General features: G+C 43.1%; 5 protein-coding genes across 5 annotated transcripts; 3 read left to right on the top strand and 2 right to left on the bottom strand.

Annotated features, from left to right (window-relative positions):
- Positions 1-733: 733 nt before the first annotated feature.
- Positions 734-1,366, top strand: J4E93_000996 (uncharacterized protein; the record flags this gene model as incomplete). The annotated part of the gene is made up of 2 exons (XM_049338952.1): positions 734-742; positions 776-1,366. The coding sequence occupies 2 exons, from the start codon at positions 734-736 to the stop codon at positions 1,364-1,366; spliced, it is 600 nt and encodes a 199-aa protein (XP_049204837.1).
- A 543-nt stretch (positions 1,367-1,909) lies between these two features.
- J4E93_000995 (uncharacterized protein) lies at positions 1,910-3,225 on the top strand (the record flags this gene model as incomplete). Its single annotated transcript, XM_049338951.1, has 3 exons — positions 1,910-2,078; positions 2,125-2,516; positions 2,785-3,225. 3 exons carry the CDS (start codon positions 1,910-1,912, stop codon positions 3,223-3,225), a joined length of 1,002 nt encoding a protein of 333 aa, XP_049204836.1.
- Positions 3,226-4,464: 1,239 nt separating this feature from the next.
- J4E93_000994 (uncharacterized protein) lies at positions 4,465-4,996 on the bottom strand (the record flags this gene model as incomplete). The annotated part of the gene is made up of 2 exons (XM_049338950.1): positions 4,465-4,712; positions 4,885-4,996. The coding sequence occupies 2 exons, from the start codon at positions 4,994-4,996 to the stop codon at positions 4,465-4,467; spliced, it is 360 nt and encodes a 119-aa protein (XP_049204835.1).
- Positions 4,997-6,458: 1,462 nt separating this feature from the next.
- On the top strand, positions 6,459-8,362 carry J4E93_000993 (uncharacterized protein; the record flags this gene model as incomplete). Its single annotated transcript, XM_049338949.1, has 2 exons — positions 6,459-7,269; positions 7,347-8,362. 2 exons carry the CDS (start codon positions 6,459-6,461, stop codon positions 8,360-8,362), a joined length of 1,827 nt encoding a protein of 608 aa, XP_049204834.1.
- A 434-nt stretch (positions 8,363-8,796) lies between these two features.
- J4E93_000992 (uncharacterized protein) lies at positions 8,797-9,141 on the bottom strand (the record flags this gene model as incomplete). Its single annotated transcript, XM_049338948.1, has 1 exon — positions 8,797-9,141. One exon carries the CDS (start codon positions 9,139-9,141, stop codon positions 8,797-8,799), a length of 345 nt encoding a protein of 114 aa, XP_049204833.1.
- Positions 9,142-17,802: the final 8,661 nt, after the last annotated feature.

The following is a 17,802-nucleotide window of genomic DNA, read 5'->3' as shown; positions in this document are numbered from 1 at the left end:
TTTTCTCTCGCTACCTGTGTTGACTTGATCTGACTTCACGCGCAAAGCATCAGCTTACCGCACGAGCTGACGAGGACTACACGGCCGACTGGGAGAGGGCAGATTCGAAACCAAGCTCTTCACGATCGGGAATCTAGACGTCGCAAGCCTCCATCCGGTGAGCTGTGGCTATAGGTGTCTCTTCTATAAGTGCGAGGGGATCCCGCCGCGAACCAAACAAACAACCTTTGCGTGAACGACTTTGCACTTCCCTGTTGTACTTCGAGGCCTCCATCGCCCACCAATATCCTCCTGTCAGTACGTTATATCTCCCCGCCTTACCCATGTCGCGAATTGCATATGTTAATGTTGTCTCGTAGTTCTTCTCGCTGTCATGTCGCTGAGCAGTCTCAGAGGCCGCCCGCCCACGCAGTTCCTACCACCGGCCGGTGCCTGCTACGACCAATTCGACATCATCGCACTATTCGGCCCGGACGTACCAAGAAGGGATCTTTGTAGTCACTGTCTACAGCCTGGGTGCGGGTCTTCTGGAGATCCAACCGGATGTGCGAACGCGTGTGGCATGTGCGGATGTAAGGACCAGCACGCGAAGGGGGTAAGTTGTCTTCGCTGCCATAGAGATCTCATCACTAACTCATCCTAGCTCTGCGCTATGGCCTACTGCTCGTATAAGTGGCGCAAAGACCACGGATGTACTCCAGACTCGAATGACATGATCGCGCTACGTCCCGGAATGAACCAGGTTGCAGACCTTCATGGCCTCGGGATCATACAGACCATGTCTCATATCTCTATGGACGTCTTGCCGAACATGGACAACGCTGATGTCAAGGATTACTACGCCGGCCATACCATACAACACAGTCATCGCATCCGTGTCCGCACGCCCATCATCTGGACCCACGAGAACGGGATGAGGAGCGCCGCTATGACAGTCAAGCCCAACCTCAATGAGGCGGTAGCAGTTCCCGTCAACGGCGCCGAAATCTGTGTTCCCAATCTTCAAGCACACGATCTGCCCTTCATCGGTTCTCCTCTCGCTAGAGCCATCCGCCAAGTCACCGAAGAGCCTTCTTCCCATCCGCCAACGTCGATCCCAGGTCTTTGGCTTCATCCACAAGCTCAGTCAGACAACAACATGCAGCTCCAGATCATCCCTCCTGCCAACGCCATCACCATACCTTCTTCATCCTCATCGGAGAATCCCCGCTATCCTGCTCTGTCCCCTACGGCTAGCCTACAATTGCACTACGAGAAGCTGCTGCATGAGCGCGACCAGCGAGAGCTTCAATACATTGCTGAGAGCAAGGATAAGGATAGGATGATCAGGACGCTGAGGGCCCAGCTTGGATGGTCTTTGGACTAGATGCCAGTAAATGGATTGCGCATTGGATGGTACGATACATGCGACTGTGGTGGATCAGAGGCTATGGTTCGAAAGTCAGGTGTGAGAAGGTATTATCTTTGGTTCATCAGGCGTCCGATATACGTCCTCACCGTACGTGAAAGTCTTACCCACAATCTCTCGTGGCTCTCCTTCCGCTTCATAGTGCTTCTTGCGATCGTTGTACTTGATTCCAATCCGTGACTTGGAGTTCGCATTCTCTTCTTTGTTGGGCTTTTGTCCACTTTCTGAAACTTTTCTATTCGGTTCAATGTGACACGTTTCTCTAATGTTCTTGCCCTTCATGCACAGCCAATATGGCGTCGAAATAGAGGTTGCAACAGTATTGGTAAGAGACTGCGGGATATGATGTCACAGCCACGTGCTTCCGGGTCACAGTCGTGCCTACTCGGTTAGGTACGTGGGTAGGAGCAACACGCCAAGCTCAGACGTGTTGTTGTCAACAAACACCCAAACACTCGAGATACCCATGACCGCAGCCTCTAACTACCCCAACACATTGCCATGGCTAACCTATACCTAATGCAGGCCTTGTACGCCCCGAAGCCACCGCTACGTACACCTACGCCTGAAGCTTCTGCGATCGATGGAGGTGAGATGCGTCAGCCGCGAAAGTCTGCAACGCCCGAGCAGTTGATACACGATGCGCGCCGCAAGTTGATGGAGTCTGAAGGTAAGTGTCTCTTGTAACTGTTCTAAACCCTCCTGACATATAGCAGAACAGCCCGAGCCGGAGTCGAAAGTCGCCGTGCGCTGGAAACCAACTGGCGCCAACGTTCAGCCAGTTCGTATCAAGGACGAATTCCCTCACTCCGACGCTGCAGAAACATTCCTGGAGTCGCTCCCGTCCTTTCCCGGCAACATCGCTGCTACGCCTTCTTCGCCTTTGCCGATGAGACTACCTGCTGGTCTCATGTATCCGATCGAGCGATACCTCCCACCTGCAGGACTCTACTACGACCAGAACTCTCTCATTCCCATCTTTGGCGCGGTATTCTTCAAATACGCGCCCTGCATGATCTGTTGGACCTGCCACCCCGCCGCAGGCTACTCGACCACGTCTTGCGGCAAGGTATGCAAGGTCTGCCGGACCCGTCGCCACCCCGACGAGGTAAGCATTGTCCCCGATGCACTTCTGCAAAGCCCAGCATGTTTCTTAGCATCGATACTAATAGTACTGGTAGAGCTGTTCACTGTTCTACTGTAACACAGATTGGTATGACCAGCAGAAAATCCCATGTAGTCCAGAGACCGTTCGAGATCGACAGATCCGCCCTGACAAACACGAACTTGCAATTCTTCGTCGCATTGGTGTCGTGACTCAAGCACGCGGTTTCAATCACTCTATACTCGTGGATACCAGGCACCCGATCGTGCAGGCCTACTACAAAGACAAGTCACGCCCGAAGGCGATGACACGGAATATGTTTGAAGAAGATAAGCCGCGTCGCTCAACCAAGCCATCTCAAGCTGGCCATTCCCGAAGCGGGCCTTCTCTCGTGGACACCGCGCCTCCTCAGCAACCACTTCCGGCGCCGATGACATACACCATGCCGATGACATTGGTGGACCGCACCCTTGATCCGCGTCTTCAAGGTCGCAGCTCCTTGAGTGCGCCAACGCGATCAACAGCCACACAGCCCGATGTCACCACCGAAAACAAGGATGTACCGGATAACGAGAAGAAGCTTCAAGAGCAGGAGGTCGAGATTCTGAACTTGAGGATGCAGGCAGTTGTGAAGGATCGCGAGATTCGGAAGCTTAGGGCGGAGCTCGAGCAGCTGCACGCCCAAGCTGCTAACAGCGGTGGCGCATACTAGACCGTTAGCGAGTGGTCTTACTTGCGAGACACTGCGCGTGATTGGGTTGGCGATGATCGTGAAAAGATGTGTATGTATATGTTGCGAGATGAACGTATCCAGGCCAGACTGGGTCGCTTTGCAGAATGATCATGTCCATGATGGAACACGCTATACAGAAGAGTACTCTGGCGGCTACATTGGTGCAGAGATGAGAATTTGATGGTTCCCGAGGCTATGTAGGCTTCTGGGTGATCTCTATTGACATGGGGATGTGATGTCGTGAGGCGCGCCGGTGCGGCGAATTGCGAAAGTGGAGGTGGGATGACTAATCTAGCGGCAAACCTCCATCCCCGATCTTGCGACGACGCGTCTTCATCATTCTTTCCACACGCTCGCCCAGCCGTGCATCGCAACGAATCGCAGCAGCCACACATCTCTACAACCACGCACGTCAACATCATCTCCTGATCTCATTCTCCCAACAGACTTTACACTAATAGCGGCAACGATTACATGAACTCCGAATGAGTTGGTGGCAGGTGGCTGGTGACGACTGCAGCTCGATCATGGTTCGGTTTGCGCATCAAGCCTATCCTGGCGCCGCAGGTTCACGTGAATCTCTCGATCGTCGCCTAAATTGTCAAAGGCCCACGATACCAGCAATTCACGTTACACTCACGTTGTATTGCTAATATTTCTAGTGTTTCCCATCGTGTGACAACGGACATGTAACACCTTCTGGGACTGGCCCATCTGGGCTTTACCAGCTTGCTCCAACGGATCCGTAGCTGGGTGGGTGACCGCAACTGACGGTCGCTCATTGGGCGAGCATCTATCAGCGCACGATTCCTTCTTTTTGCCCTTTTTCCTTTTCTTTTTTGCGCGGCCGCCTTCACCAGACTTTCGCATTCCATCCTTAGGCGCGCGGACTAAGGACTCTCTAGCATTTCCCTGAACTGTCAAGCCGCTCCACGTCCTGACGCGCTGTACAAGCCTATTACCTTTTTGCTGTATCGATTGCTACAACACGCAGATACTTGTTTCGAAGTACAGGAGGTTTAGCAGAGGTATCATGCTCGTGTACCTTGATCAGCGTCATGGAACATGGATGTCTGGTAGTGCTGCAGTAGATGTTTGATTGCGCTCCAGGAAGGTTGTCGCGAGGATCTACGTTGCAGCTATCTAACTCGCGAAAGCGACGGCACATCGCCTCAGGTACCACCCATCCTCCGATCCATCGCCGTGAGCGACCACTCCTCACGACCTGGGCCCCTTCGCGCCCGTAGAATCGCCGCCAGCAGTCAATTCCGCAATCCGAGCATCTTTCGCAATCAGCTCAATGCGAGCTTGTTCGATCGCTTCGGCTAGGCGCCTGTTCTCAGCTTGTAGGGAGCGGATGACCTCAGACTGATGCGCGAACTCCTGAACAGAGGTGCTCGCTTCTCCGGCGCCATCGCCAGATTCATGTGTGACTGGTTGATCGTCGCGTTCGGTTGGAAGGTCGTCTGGGAATACAATGTCAGCTCAACGGATCAAGAGAAGGAATACAAGTGACACTGGCGTATATGAGGTCGTCGCGCAGTCATATGCAGCCACCGCAGGCTGCTTGAAGTCTATCGCGCTACCTCAGGACGTCGGCGTCGGTCACACAAAAGTATGACGTACGCGTATACTTACATTCTACGCCATCTTCTGTCCGCCTTGCTGTTATCGCAGGCTCTTTCCGTCGCGAGTCGGGAGCTCTATCGCGGTGGTCATATACAGAAGCGGTGTCGCGTTGTTCCGACATCGCGTCGATACTCGACGAAAGATGTTGTGGCTTGAGTGTGGAAAGATGAAGTGTGGGTGGCGTTCGATGCGAACGGTGTGGGAGAGGGTGAGTGGGAGGTGTTAGGCAATGTCCGACTATGGCGCGGTATATTTTTATCACGACTTAGCGTCACGCGCAGAGAATTACGACTTGTCTCTTTCACTATCTGATCAACTTCGAGACGATGCAGGTCAGCATACTGGTGGAGCGCTCGAACGAAGCCGCCGCACTTCCGTCACCAAGATTGGGTCGCGACGAGAGCCTGACAAAGGCCACATCAAGGAGATCATATTGCGACGGGTGGGGCGACAGCCACAGCAAAACGAGGCTGTGTCAGGCATTACTTCGATGTATATCGAAAAGCTTCGTGGTCACTGTCGGCGAATACAGCAATACCGACATATGATCTTTCGAAAGGATCTTGGTATTGCGTCTACGAGGCCGCGCATAATGACGGCTCGCCTGTCACCATTATACAGATTTTCAAACATGGATCCGACATCACATGGACACCTGCGCTTCTCTCGAGACATGTCCCATGTGCTACGCTCACCAAGAGTCTGGACCGCACAATATCTCTCTCAGCGTCAGCGTTGTTCCAGCCAATGTCCGCATCCATACTGCTCATTTGCTTCGTCCCCGCTTTGAGTACGTATCCGAAGTCACTGGCGAATGACGCACCAAGGCCTTCCTCATTGGGCTAGACTTGCCGCGCCTCTTCTACCTTTACCTTGACTGTCTGAGCAAAACCTCCTTCGTCTGTCTCTCTCAGTCCAGATCACCCTCAGCAACACATCAAGTCGCCTTTTGGACATTGGAGATGCCGCGCCGCAACCGCTCGAACGGGCCTCAAGCGCCAGAGGCGGTTCTTATCCCTGAGCGATCGTCTAGCGAAGTCATTCTCGACAAGTTCGCGGATAACCCTCTCGGAGGGACAAAATTATATCATTTCCTCCTGTTTTACCCAGCGATCCATTACTTCCCTTCTCTTGAGGAAGTAGAGCGTCTAGCTCATTCTCATGTGAACGGTACATTCACGGCCTTTGAAGAGGTGCGCTATATACTTGAACGGCACGAAGATACGATTCGAAAGAGATGGGGCAAGAAAAGTACCGCAAAGAAGAGAAAGGTTCTACTTACCGCATGGCCAGATATGGCAAGCGGTCATCGCCCGGACATTGCGGCCGATCTTGCTGTGCCGACCGGATACGTAGACGAACAACGAGTCCTCACGCCTGAAGTATGTATGGCACGGAACAGTACATCATGCTTAGTGCCTTTTCTGAACTTATAGGATCTTCTACAACCGGGGACCCTTCTTACGTTCCTTAACTCACGCGCTCGCGCTCCAATCGAATCCTTCAGTCAAACGGAACTCCTTAACTGCCCAATCGCTCGGTGGCCCGACTCCTGCCTCCGTCAGTATCTTCCGAACTACACAATGATCTTCGTTGGACGCAATACTCGAAACGACTATGGTCAGATGAAGCACTGGACAGACCGGCGAGATGCTCGATCGGCGATCTACAGTGGGCGAGGAGTGCATCCAGGACATGGACTCCAAATACTTCGCACACAGGAGATCATCTACACATTTTTAAAGCGATGCTGTCACCTCTTGATCGGCGATCTCTTGGCCGATGAGAAAGGGCGACCGGAAGGATATCCCATCATCCCACCAGTAGCCTGTGCAGTTGACAAGTCTACTAACTATGCCAACCAGGCGGAAGTCTCGCTGATGACTCCGTACGGCAATCCCCGACAGCTGGACTTCGACCGCCTACGTAGCTTGGTCAGCTCCAAGGTTAGTGAACTCGAAGATCATGCCTGGGCGCTTCGAGAAGACCCAGGCTACTTCACGGAAATTTTCAATGACTATAAGGCACATCGATCCGAGTTTATCCAATCTACGGAGCGCAACGTGGCCGGCATACTGGAACAGCCACCCCACGTGATGACCGGCGCTATCATCCGCGAGGTCGTCCTTGGGGCCTACTTACCGCTCTTTTACTGGCAAAAGTGCCTGCGTCTTGTAACTTCGTTGCGCTCCACGGCTATCGAAAGGAACTTTAACTTCCCTCATGACCAAGACCTACCCGAAGAGTATCATATCAACTTCCTCTTATTATGGACAATGCTTCATGTGCTACACACAGACAAGCACGAAACCTTCCGGCAGAGTCTCCTTGGAGCTCCGAGTATGAAACCTTATCTTGTCAAGACCTACACCGATCTGGGCAGTGTCGCATATCGTTGCGAAATTAGCATCGTCCGAGCGAACGGCGACTCTACAATGCTTCGCTTCCTCGAAGTCTTACTCAGAATATAGAACCGTTTTCACCGCCTACCGTTGGCTTTGTCGCCGAGCTGGATGATCTAGAGAGGATGGCGACCAGGGAACCGGTTGTCAAAGGTCTGATGTCGTCTTTCGTGTGGTCAGAGTTTTCTCAGCTGTCTGTCTCCTCCGAGTGCATCCAGCAGATTCGATCGTATCAACCTTGGGCAACGAGGATTCAGAATGACGTGGAACATCTTAGGCCACAGCTCATGTCGTGGTTCCGACATTTTGGACTCAAGTGGGAGCCTATAGCACATCTGAGACGTTTCGACGATGTCGCTTTAGCGCTTAAGGGAGATCCTTCGGACGGCAAGTTCTACTATCCTTCCACTGAGAGACAGGGCCATAAGACAACGGATTTGATGCGCCTGGCAGAGGCCAGTCTAGACTCCTTTTGGTCGGCTGCGGACTCCTTCTGTGAGAACTTGACTGGAAAAAGCTTTCCCAGGCTGTTGTTGCAGCACAGAGATGCTGGACGCGCTGTTCACCGTACTGCACCATGGAGCGAGCCTTTCCCACTGCACGATGAAGAGATACCTCCCGAACACATTATTAACCCGCTCAACGCTAGTGGCGAGCCCAACAGGCCCTTGCCCTCTATCAAGGAGAAGATCAAGACTCGTGGCATCGGCAACTCAATCAGTCTGACTGGTAGCCATCAACGTCAGACTGACGAGGTCGTACACTCCTCAAAGCCAAAGATCAAGCTCGACAAGCGCTCTTATCTCGTTTTCAAGACCTTGTTCTTCTCTCCTTCCGCACGAGACGTACCAGGCGAAGTCTCCTGGAAGGACTTCGTTCACGCTTTGGTGCAGCGCGGCTTCCAAGCAGAGAAACTTCATGGGTCTGCATGGAGATTTACACCAACCTTGGATACAGAGCGTGCGATCCAGTTTCATGCTCCCCACGGCGCGCTCAGCAAACTTCCTTTGACATGGGCGAGGCGATATGGCAGACGGCTGGAAAGAGAGTATGGGTGGACGGGCAAGATGTTCACTCTTGCCTAGACGTGACAGCGCGCACTAGATCGAAGTTTGGAAGTCGGGATGACACGCGTGACATAGCGCTGAAGCTGCGTTCGGGATTTGAATTGACTACATGGCTCAGTGGAAGGCACGCGTTGCAGGACATGAGATGCGATTTCGCGATGAGGGACGAACGTGCGGCCGGGACGAGTTCATATGCAAGAGCGGCAAGAAATGTGCTAGCATACATGCTCCACACCAAGTAGTGGAACTCCATGACCATCAATACCACATGCCGGATCCGTCCTGTTCCTCCCACTTCCTGTCATCCCAGAAGCTACATGTTTACTTCAACTCGACGCTATGTCTCCACACTTCCATAACATCCCTCCTTCAAGCTCCACTCAGCAAGCAAATAGCAGGTCTTGTGTCAAACCAACGCTTCGACAAAGACCTTGCCCTCTCGTGCTCCCCCTTCACATACCCTCCTTATCCTGAAACCCACCAGCCAACGCTTTCTTCTGGCGCTCCCGATGGCGAATCTCAGCCAGTATGCGTTGTCTGTGTCTCGGTTTGATCTGATTGTAGATGGCCAAGGCCGCGATGTCGTCGTCGCCATACATCCGTAGGACCAACCTGTTGCGCTTCGTCAAGGACCATTTCTTCTTCCTCAAGTTGCGCTTGGCGCTCAAGTAATCCTTCGCGACGAAGTCCAAGGTAAGGCGTGGATAGATCGCGACGGCTTTGACGATCGCCTCAAGGGCCTTGCGCTCGTCCCATCCAAAGTAGTCGGTGCCCGTGGCTTTTGCGGCTCTGAACATTGCCGTAGTGATGAAGTGTTCGAAGCGCGCAAGGTGGTCTTTGTCCGGGACGGACTGCTTTGGAGGATCTCGTTCGTGTGAATCGGGGTAGTCGTCACTGTACTCGTATTAGTGAGCCTGATCGGCCTGAGGAGCAATGGTCGCTTTCATGTCAGTGTCCGAAAGCGGTTCCGCCTTGATGAAAGGCATAAGCTCGCGATCTGATTCATCAAGTGCAGCTTCGAGAGGACCGTATAACGCATCCAACTCGAAGTCATTGAATGCTAAGCTTTGCTCCGGGAGAGGAGATCGCGGGAAAGCCATCCTGTCTGGCGCAGAGCGAAAGCTTGATGGCGACGATAAGTACAACTCCTCGTCGCATTCAGCAAGGTAGCATTGACTAGCTCGCTTGGCGCACAAACCGAACCCTCCAAATTATCCCACCCGTTGCCATGAACACGGCGATCACGTGATTGCGTGCGACGCTAAGCGCACAGTCCGCGCCTTCCTACTTTGCTGCCCCGCGATGTGAGTTCTACTCGGAGTTGTCTCCAGTGATCAAAAGGTGAGTGAAGAGTTGGAATCCATGAAAAACTTTACTGACATATAGTAGATGTATCCATACATGAGTCCCAATCCTCAGCATTGGTACCCGTATCCCAATGGGCCACCACCTCAATATCCACCTGCGAACTACGCAGTTGTACCGAATCAACAGCTACCACCGCCTCCTCCACAGTATCCATATCAACAGCCCCAATACTGTCCCCCGCAACAGCCTTTTGCTCCGCCTCCACAGTATACTCCCCAAGTACAACAATATCCAGTACAACAAGTGCACTATGCTGCGCATCCGCCTCAGTGGTATCCACCTCAGTGGCATCACCCACAGCCGCAAGCATTCGCACCGCACCAACAGTATCATCAACCGCAGCAGACATGCTTTCCATTGCAACAACAATACGGCCCACTGCCTCAGCCAACTTATCCTCCGCAGCCGCAGATAAATCCCCTTCCTTCGCACAGTGTGCCAGATCACGTACCTCCTCAGCCTCTACCACAGTATGACGCCACAACAATAGCGCCTGCACAGTGCGCGCCTAAATCTCCCCAAAGACATATGGCTCAGAGTCCGTCAGAATCTTCAAGCCGCGGTTCTTCTCGGCAATTTTGCTTTGACGAAGATGATCAATCAAGCTGCGATGTATCCCGGACGTCTTCGCCAGAGAGAGGCTATGACGACTCCTCGCCGACGAAGACTGACATCGTTTCCCCAACTGACATTGCTGCACCGGATCTTTCGACTGTCTCTTTTGGAAGCCTTCTCGATACGGAGGGTACATCCTTAGCAGTCCTGAACTGGGAGGCTTGGATGGCGGCTCTAGCTCGCGCGAAGAAGGTCGCAGACAAATCCACCGTGCCGGAAGGGGAGGTTCCCACGATACCTCCTCCCTGCAACAGATTCTTCGACCCTATGCCCTGGAAGACTTGTCATCGACGACTACGGCGCCATCATATCTATCCCGATAACGAAGACGGATCGCGGAACTACGGGATGCTTTGGGCAGAACTCTACCTCTGCAGCAAGTCGAACCAGTTTGGACTGTGTTGGTATACATTCGGTACTCCAGACAGGTGCCCACTTGGTGCAGCTTGTAGATGGGAACACTATCTACCGTGGAGAAAGCTTCGTTTCCTCATCACCAGTGGACGCGTCTCTGTCGACCTCGCTCGCCAACTGATGGCAAACTTGAAGTCGGATGAAGATCCGGATCAACACCCAAGGGCCACAGACAACATGGAAGCCATTATCATAGGTCTTGGTGAGCGCCTTCAGCCCAAGATTCTCCTCAACCGGCGTGGATCAAACGCATGGTCATGGGAAGATATCTACTCAGCGCCTGCTGTGGTGGGTTGATCTCCTTTCCCACTCAATCTACTCACCTCATATCGTCTTGTCACTGCAGTCTGATATGGAAGTGTATGATAGCTTACTGTGCGCTCTGCCAAGCGCTTGCATTGTTTTCTCGTTGTATTTCTTCTGATACGGTATTTCATGTTTCCCTTTACCGCCAAACTCAGCGTGAGTCTTTGTTGCGCTCTATGCTGTTACGTATAGTTTTTGAACCCCACGGCAAGCAATGTTACCTGCTATTTCCTGCGTTCCGGCTGTAACTTTGATATGGTGTTACCAGATCTCTTACTGTTATTCGTCACCACGATACGTCGGAGTTCGGTGTTACATACTTCTCCCTTTTGCTGGTTGTGTGGTAGCGCATAGTTTCGTTTCACGTTTTGATGGTGTGCCACATATCCGCCATGCTGTTATCGAATGCAATGTAGAAGAGTTGACGAATTTACTCTGCTACCTTTCGGGGCAGTAAATGGCCAGCATTATATGGGAAGAAGCTTCTAGTTCGCGACGAGGCAAAAAGCCCCCTAGTGGACGCGCATTCGCGATAGCATTTACTCCAGTGCGGTCAAACAGCAATGAGTCACAATCACCTTAGCTCTTGATGCGCTTGTCCATGCTCTGTTCGTCCTCCAACCGTTGATAAGACTTCATACATTCTGTGTCAGGGTCCCTCTATATTCTAAGACTACGATGTGAGTTTATTTGCAGCGTTGAACTTCATAGTATACTGAATAGTGAACGCTCCATTCCTCGAAGCTGATTAAAGCCATTGAGCAGATACCACGATTTCAGCACTTGTAATATTCGACGAGGTGTCAACTAATGCAGACTCGACTCTTGCAGTCTCTAAATATCTAGCGGGCCAACATAAGATAGCAGTGTATTATACTTGCGATTTCTCTTATTTATAAGAGTATCTTTTTATTAAAGTTATTAATATTATAGAAGTTATAAGTAGCTTATTTTACTTTACATTACTATAGTACTATAAAATAAAGTAAATAGAACTAAAAGATAAAATTATATATAAGTATAAGTTAAAAAAAAAAAAGTAATAAAAAAGTAACTACTATAGGTGCTACTTCTTAAGTATACTATATATATATAACTATAGCCTTTAATATACTTACTATTAACTTAGCTACTAGACTTAGCTTTTATAGTATATTACTACTATTTAATATCTTAATAATACTTTTATTTTTTATAAAGTTTACTATAGTAAAAAAAAAATAGTAAAGCTAGAATTTACTTATTACTACTTTATTATTGTTAGGTTCTAGCCTATAAGAGTCTAGACTAACTTAGCCTTAGGTATAAATACCTTAGAACTACTACTATAGCTTAGTAGCAATTTATCTCTAGTCTTTTTAGAATAATATATCTAATTATAGTCTAATATTATATATCTAGTATTTAACTAACTCTATTATTTAATATTTAAATTACTCTACTCTATAATACTCTTATATATACTATTTAGACGTAATAAGCTCTAAAGTAGGTTTTTCTAGCGTAATATAATGTAGTAGTAAGTAAGCTACTTTATTTTTACGCGTAATAGATAATAACTAGAAAAAATCAGCTTCTCTATCTTTAGAGGTAGTAATACTACCTACTAAGAAACTTATAAATTTATTAGAGGCCTTTTTAGGTATTACTAACTTAGCCTTAATTATTAGAAATAGTAACGCGCTAATTAAGCCTATTTTAGAGCTAACTAGACTTTTATAGTCTACTACTACTAAAAATAAAGATAAATAAGCTACTCTAACTTATAAACTTAAGAAGTTATATAAGTAAAAATAATTAGAGTATACTTATTAAAATATAGCTTATCTTAGAGAACTAAAGCGTAAAGTACTTATAAGTAACTAATTAGCTTTTAATAAAAATATTATTTACTATACTTTAACCTAAAGAGGTAAGCTCTAGTTAAACCTAGAGACTTTATACTCTAAGAACCTAGAGATATTTACTACGCGTAATTACTTATAGTATAACTACTAAATACGTAATTATAAAACTATTTTTAGAGAAGTACTCTTTACTTTTCTATTAGACACCTAAAAGGTAGACTTTATAGTAAAGTTTCTTAATAAAACTACTTACTCTACTTAGAATACTTACTTCTAGAACTATATAAGGCTTAAGGCGTTCTAGATATCTATCTAGAAGAAACTTAAAATAGTTATACTTAATACGCTTAGTTCTAAGTTATTATAATATCTTATAGCTTATAATAGGCTTAAGTAAGCTAAATAAAAGCTAGACTAAAATTCTAACTCTCTTTTAGCCTATCTTAATATACTTTAGAGTAAACTAAGTAACTATAAAAAAGAGTAGCGCTATATAAACTTTATAAGCGCGCTTCTTTCTAATATTTAGAAAGAACTTCTACTTTAAGACTTAGAGAACTATAATATAGTCTCTAAGCTTAATACCTTAGCTTACTACTATTAGAGTAAGATAAAGCGTACTACTATACTTCTAGAGTATCTAGCTTATAAGAAGAAATTTTATAGCTATTAGACTTAGAACTCTTTTTTAGAGCTTTTTTAGACTTAGAAAAAAGCTAAGAAGTTTAGTTTAGTAAAATCTAACTTATAACTAGCTAAATTAAACTAAAATAGTTTAAAAAATTCTAATATAGCTTATTAAAAGTATAATAAAACTAAATACTTCTAAAGAGACTATTTAAAGTCTAAAAGAGACTTTAAGAGCTTATCTAGTTAAGAATTAGAAAAAAGTAGTAAATAAAGAAGCTAGAGTTCTTCTTAGCTACTTATATTACTCTAGACCTAGTATTCTAGAACTTAGAACTCTTTTATAACGCGCTTTACTCTAAGCTAGTAAAGCTACTAATAGTAAAGGTATTACTTAGCTAATTAGAGCCTATTAAAGCTCTAGTAGATAGAGATTTCTAGTTAAATCTTATTTTAGCGTTACTTACTATAAAGTAAAGCTTACTAGTTTACTTTCTATCTAAGCTATTAGTAGATAGAGTAAATAGTAAAGAATTAAAGATTTATAGTACTACTATAGTAACTATAAAGATAGTAGATTTTTATAGAAAATTAGAAATTTAGAATATTTTATATATTATTATAGAGGTCTATAAGTATTAGGTATACTTAGATCTACTCTAAATAAATGCGTGTTATCTAAAAGTTAGCTACTATACGTAGAGGCTACTCTTTTAGAGTACTAAGTCTAAGAATAGAACTATTTATAAAAAGATTACGCTAAAAAAAGCTAAGAAGTTTAAGAAGACTATACGCAACTCTATAGTAAATATATATAGCTATCTTATTACCTTAGTACTCTAGTCTAGCCTAGAAAAGGCTAAAGAGAATAGTTTACCTCTATAATATACTAAGTTTATCTACTTAAAGTTAGAAGATAACTTAAGAGCTTTTACTAACTATAGTTTATAAAACTTAGCTATTAACTTACTACTTAGAACTATAGCGCTTTATTAGCTATTATATAACTTTTTTAAAATAGAGTTAGAGCTTTTATATAAGTACTTAAATAAGTACTTAGTATAAGAGTAAATTAGGTATAGTAAGTCTTTAGTAGAAGCGCCTATACTTTTTATAAAAAAGAAAGATAGTAGTATATACTTATATATTAACTATTAGAGCCTTAATAAAGTTACTATTAAAAATTAGTATCTCTTACCTCTTATTATAGAGTCTTTAGAAAAATTAGCTAGCGCTAAATTCTACACTAAACTAGATATAAAAGAGGCTTATTATAGAGTATATATTAAGAAAGATAATAAGTAGAAAACTACCTTCTATATAAGATATAGTAGTTTTAAGTATACTATAATACTCTTTAGCCTTATAAACGCCTCTACGTAGTTTTAGGCCTATATCTATTAAGTTTTTATAAGTTTAATTAATATAACTTATATTATATACTTAGATAATATTCTTATCTTTTCTAATACTAAAAAGAAGTATAAAGACTATATTAAAGAAGTCTTATATAGATTATATAATATAAAGCTATTTTTAAAGCTTCTAAAGTGTAAGTAGTATATTTAGCGTACTAAGTACCTTAAGTATATAGTTTTCTCTAAAAGAATCTAAATTAATAAGAATAAAATTAAAATAATCTAGAAATAGCTTAAACTATGTATAGTGCGTAAGATTTAGGTATTTATTAGCTTTATAAACTACTATAGGTAGTTTATTACTAAATTCTTCTAACTTACTCTACTTTTAACTAAACTAATCTAGAAGAAGCTAGAAGTAGCTAAGAGTAGCTATACCTAGTAGAGAGAGAAGAGTTAGATTCTTAATTTTAATAAGAAAGCTAAAAAGGCCTTTTAGAAGCTAAAAGACTCTTTCTTAAGTATTTTTATTTTAACTTACTTTAAGTAAGATAAAAAAACTAAAGCTAAGGTAGACGCTTTAGGTAGCGTAATTATAGGTATATTAAGCTAATATATACTAAATAGAGCTAGAGAGTACTACTAGTATCTAGTTAACTTCTTTTTACGCAAGCTTATTATAGTAGAGTATAACTATAATACGTATAACTAAGAGCTACTTATAATAGTTAAAAGCTTAAAGTATTAGTACTAATACTTAGAGAGCGTATACTTTAACCTCTAAACTAACTATTAGAACTTAAAATAGTTTATAGAAACTAAGACTCTTAACTATTAATAGATTAGGTTTTATATTATACTATCTAGGTTTAATTTTAATATATACTATAAGGTAGAGTCTATAAACTCTATAGATAAGCTCTTCTACTACTCTAACTATATAGTAGAGGCTTAGAAACCTACTTAGAAGTATAATAAAGCTTTTATTTAGCTTATAAGAGATTTTATAACTAATAGTAATAGAATTTCTCTTTTAGTAGCTATAGTATAGACTTACTCTACTAAGTATACTAAAAAGTAATAAAATCTTACTAAAAGTCTTAAGAGCTTTAACTAGGCTAGTAGATATACTATACTAGAGCTCTAGACTCTAGAAAAGTATAATAAGATAAATTACACCTTCTTAAGTACTTTAGATAAGTCTAAGTTTAAAGATAACTATTTTAGTCTAGATAAAGCTAAAACGCGCTATTATATAGTAAAAACGCTAGTAACTACTAAAGAGAAGTTATAAGCTCTTTAAGAATACTATAATAACTTTTTTATAAGCTACTTTAGAGTAAGATATACTCTAAAAAAGCTATAAAAGTATTACTTTTAGAAGAGTATATATAAGAATATAAAGTAATACTATAAGAATTACCTTATATATAGAAAGTTTACTTTTATAAAGTATAAGCTATATAGCTTACTATAACTTTTTCTAATACCTAATTACTCTTAGAAAGAGGTAATAATAGACTTTATTATAGAACTACTATCTAGTATAGTTTCTAGTATAAAGTATAACGCTATACTAGTTATTATAAATAGATTAACTAAAATAGCCTATTATATACTAGTATAGGCTAATTAGAATAGTACTAATCTAGTATAGGCCTAGATACGTAAAGTTATCTAACTATATAGTATACTAAAGTATATTATCTTAGATTAAGGCTCTTTAATAAACTCTAAGTATTAGAATACTTTTCTTTACTACTTTAATACTAGAAGAGTTCTTACTTCTACTTTCTATTCTTAAACTAATAGTTAGACTAAAAGATAGAACTAAATCTTAGAGTAGTACTTTTACTACTATTACTTTTTAGAATAAAATAATTAAGCGCGCTAGATATCTATTAGAAAGTTTATATATAATAATAGTATCTACTCTACTACTAGAATTACTCTCTTCTAGACCTACTATAAAAGGTACTCTTATAGAGTAGATTAGCCTAATTTAGCTCTTAGTAAGAGAGAAAGCTTTATAAAAACTAGCCTTACTAAATAAGTAATTAAACTATAGTAAGAGTACTATAAAAAGATTAAGGTAGTAAATACTTACTAGAAAAAGTACGCTAATAAGTATTACGCGCTAATACTCTTTAAGGTAGAAGACTAAGTTTTAATCTCTAACTAATATATTAAAAGTACTTACCTAAAGAAGAAGCTAGATTAGAAGTTTTTAGAGTCTAGAAAGATTATAAACTAAATTAGCCTTTTAGCCTTTAAGATTAACTTTCTAGAACTTAATAGTATTTATCTAGTATTTTATACGTTTTTTTTAGAGCTTTTTAATCTAAAAGATACTATTCTATACTCTAAAGCGCCTAAATAAAATACTTTAAGAGAATTTAGTAATAATATATATAAAGTAGAATATATTATTAAAAAATAGTATAATAAGAATAACTAATAGAAATATCTAATTAAATAGGTTAAGTACCTAGAGAAAGAAAACTTATAGAAACTAGATCTAAATATCTTAGCTAATACACTATAGAAGTTCTAAAATAAAAAAAGTATATAATAGCGCAGAAAGTTTTTAAAGGCCTAGCCTGTAATAGTCTTAGGCTTTGCCTAAGCTTAGGCTAGAATAGAGAAGATATAGGTAAGGTCTAGACTTACTATATAAACCTCTAGATTCTATATATAGTTTCTTAAGTTCTAAGCCTTATAATATTTTATTAATACTTAGAATATTCTAACTTTAAAGCTAGTCTATAATATTTATAAGGCTTCTTTCTTACGCACTATATAAGAGTCTAGAGATAGACTAGCTAAGCTTAAAGAATAAAAATAGCTAAAGACACTACTCTATAAGTAATTCTAAGCTAACTATACTAAATAACCTAAGACTACGTAGAAGACTACGCCTTAT

This window comes from Alternaria ventricosa, assembly GCF_023758065.1.
Source record: "Alternaria ventricosa strain BMP 2768 chromosome Unknown scaffold_1, whole genome shotgun sequence".
Classification (NCBI taxonomy): domain Eukaryota; kingdom Fungi; phylum Ascomycota; class Dothideomycetes; order Pleosporales; family Pleosporaceae; genus Alternaria; species Alternaria ventricosa.
Note: the sequence above shows the minus strand (reverse complement) of the source record. Positions and strands in the feature narration are given on the sequence as shown.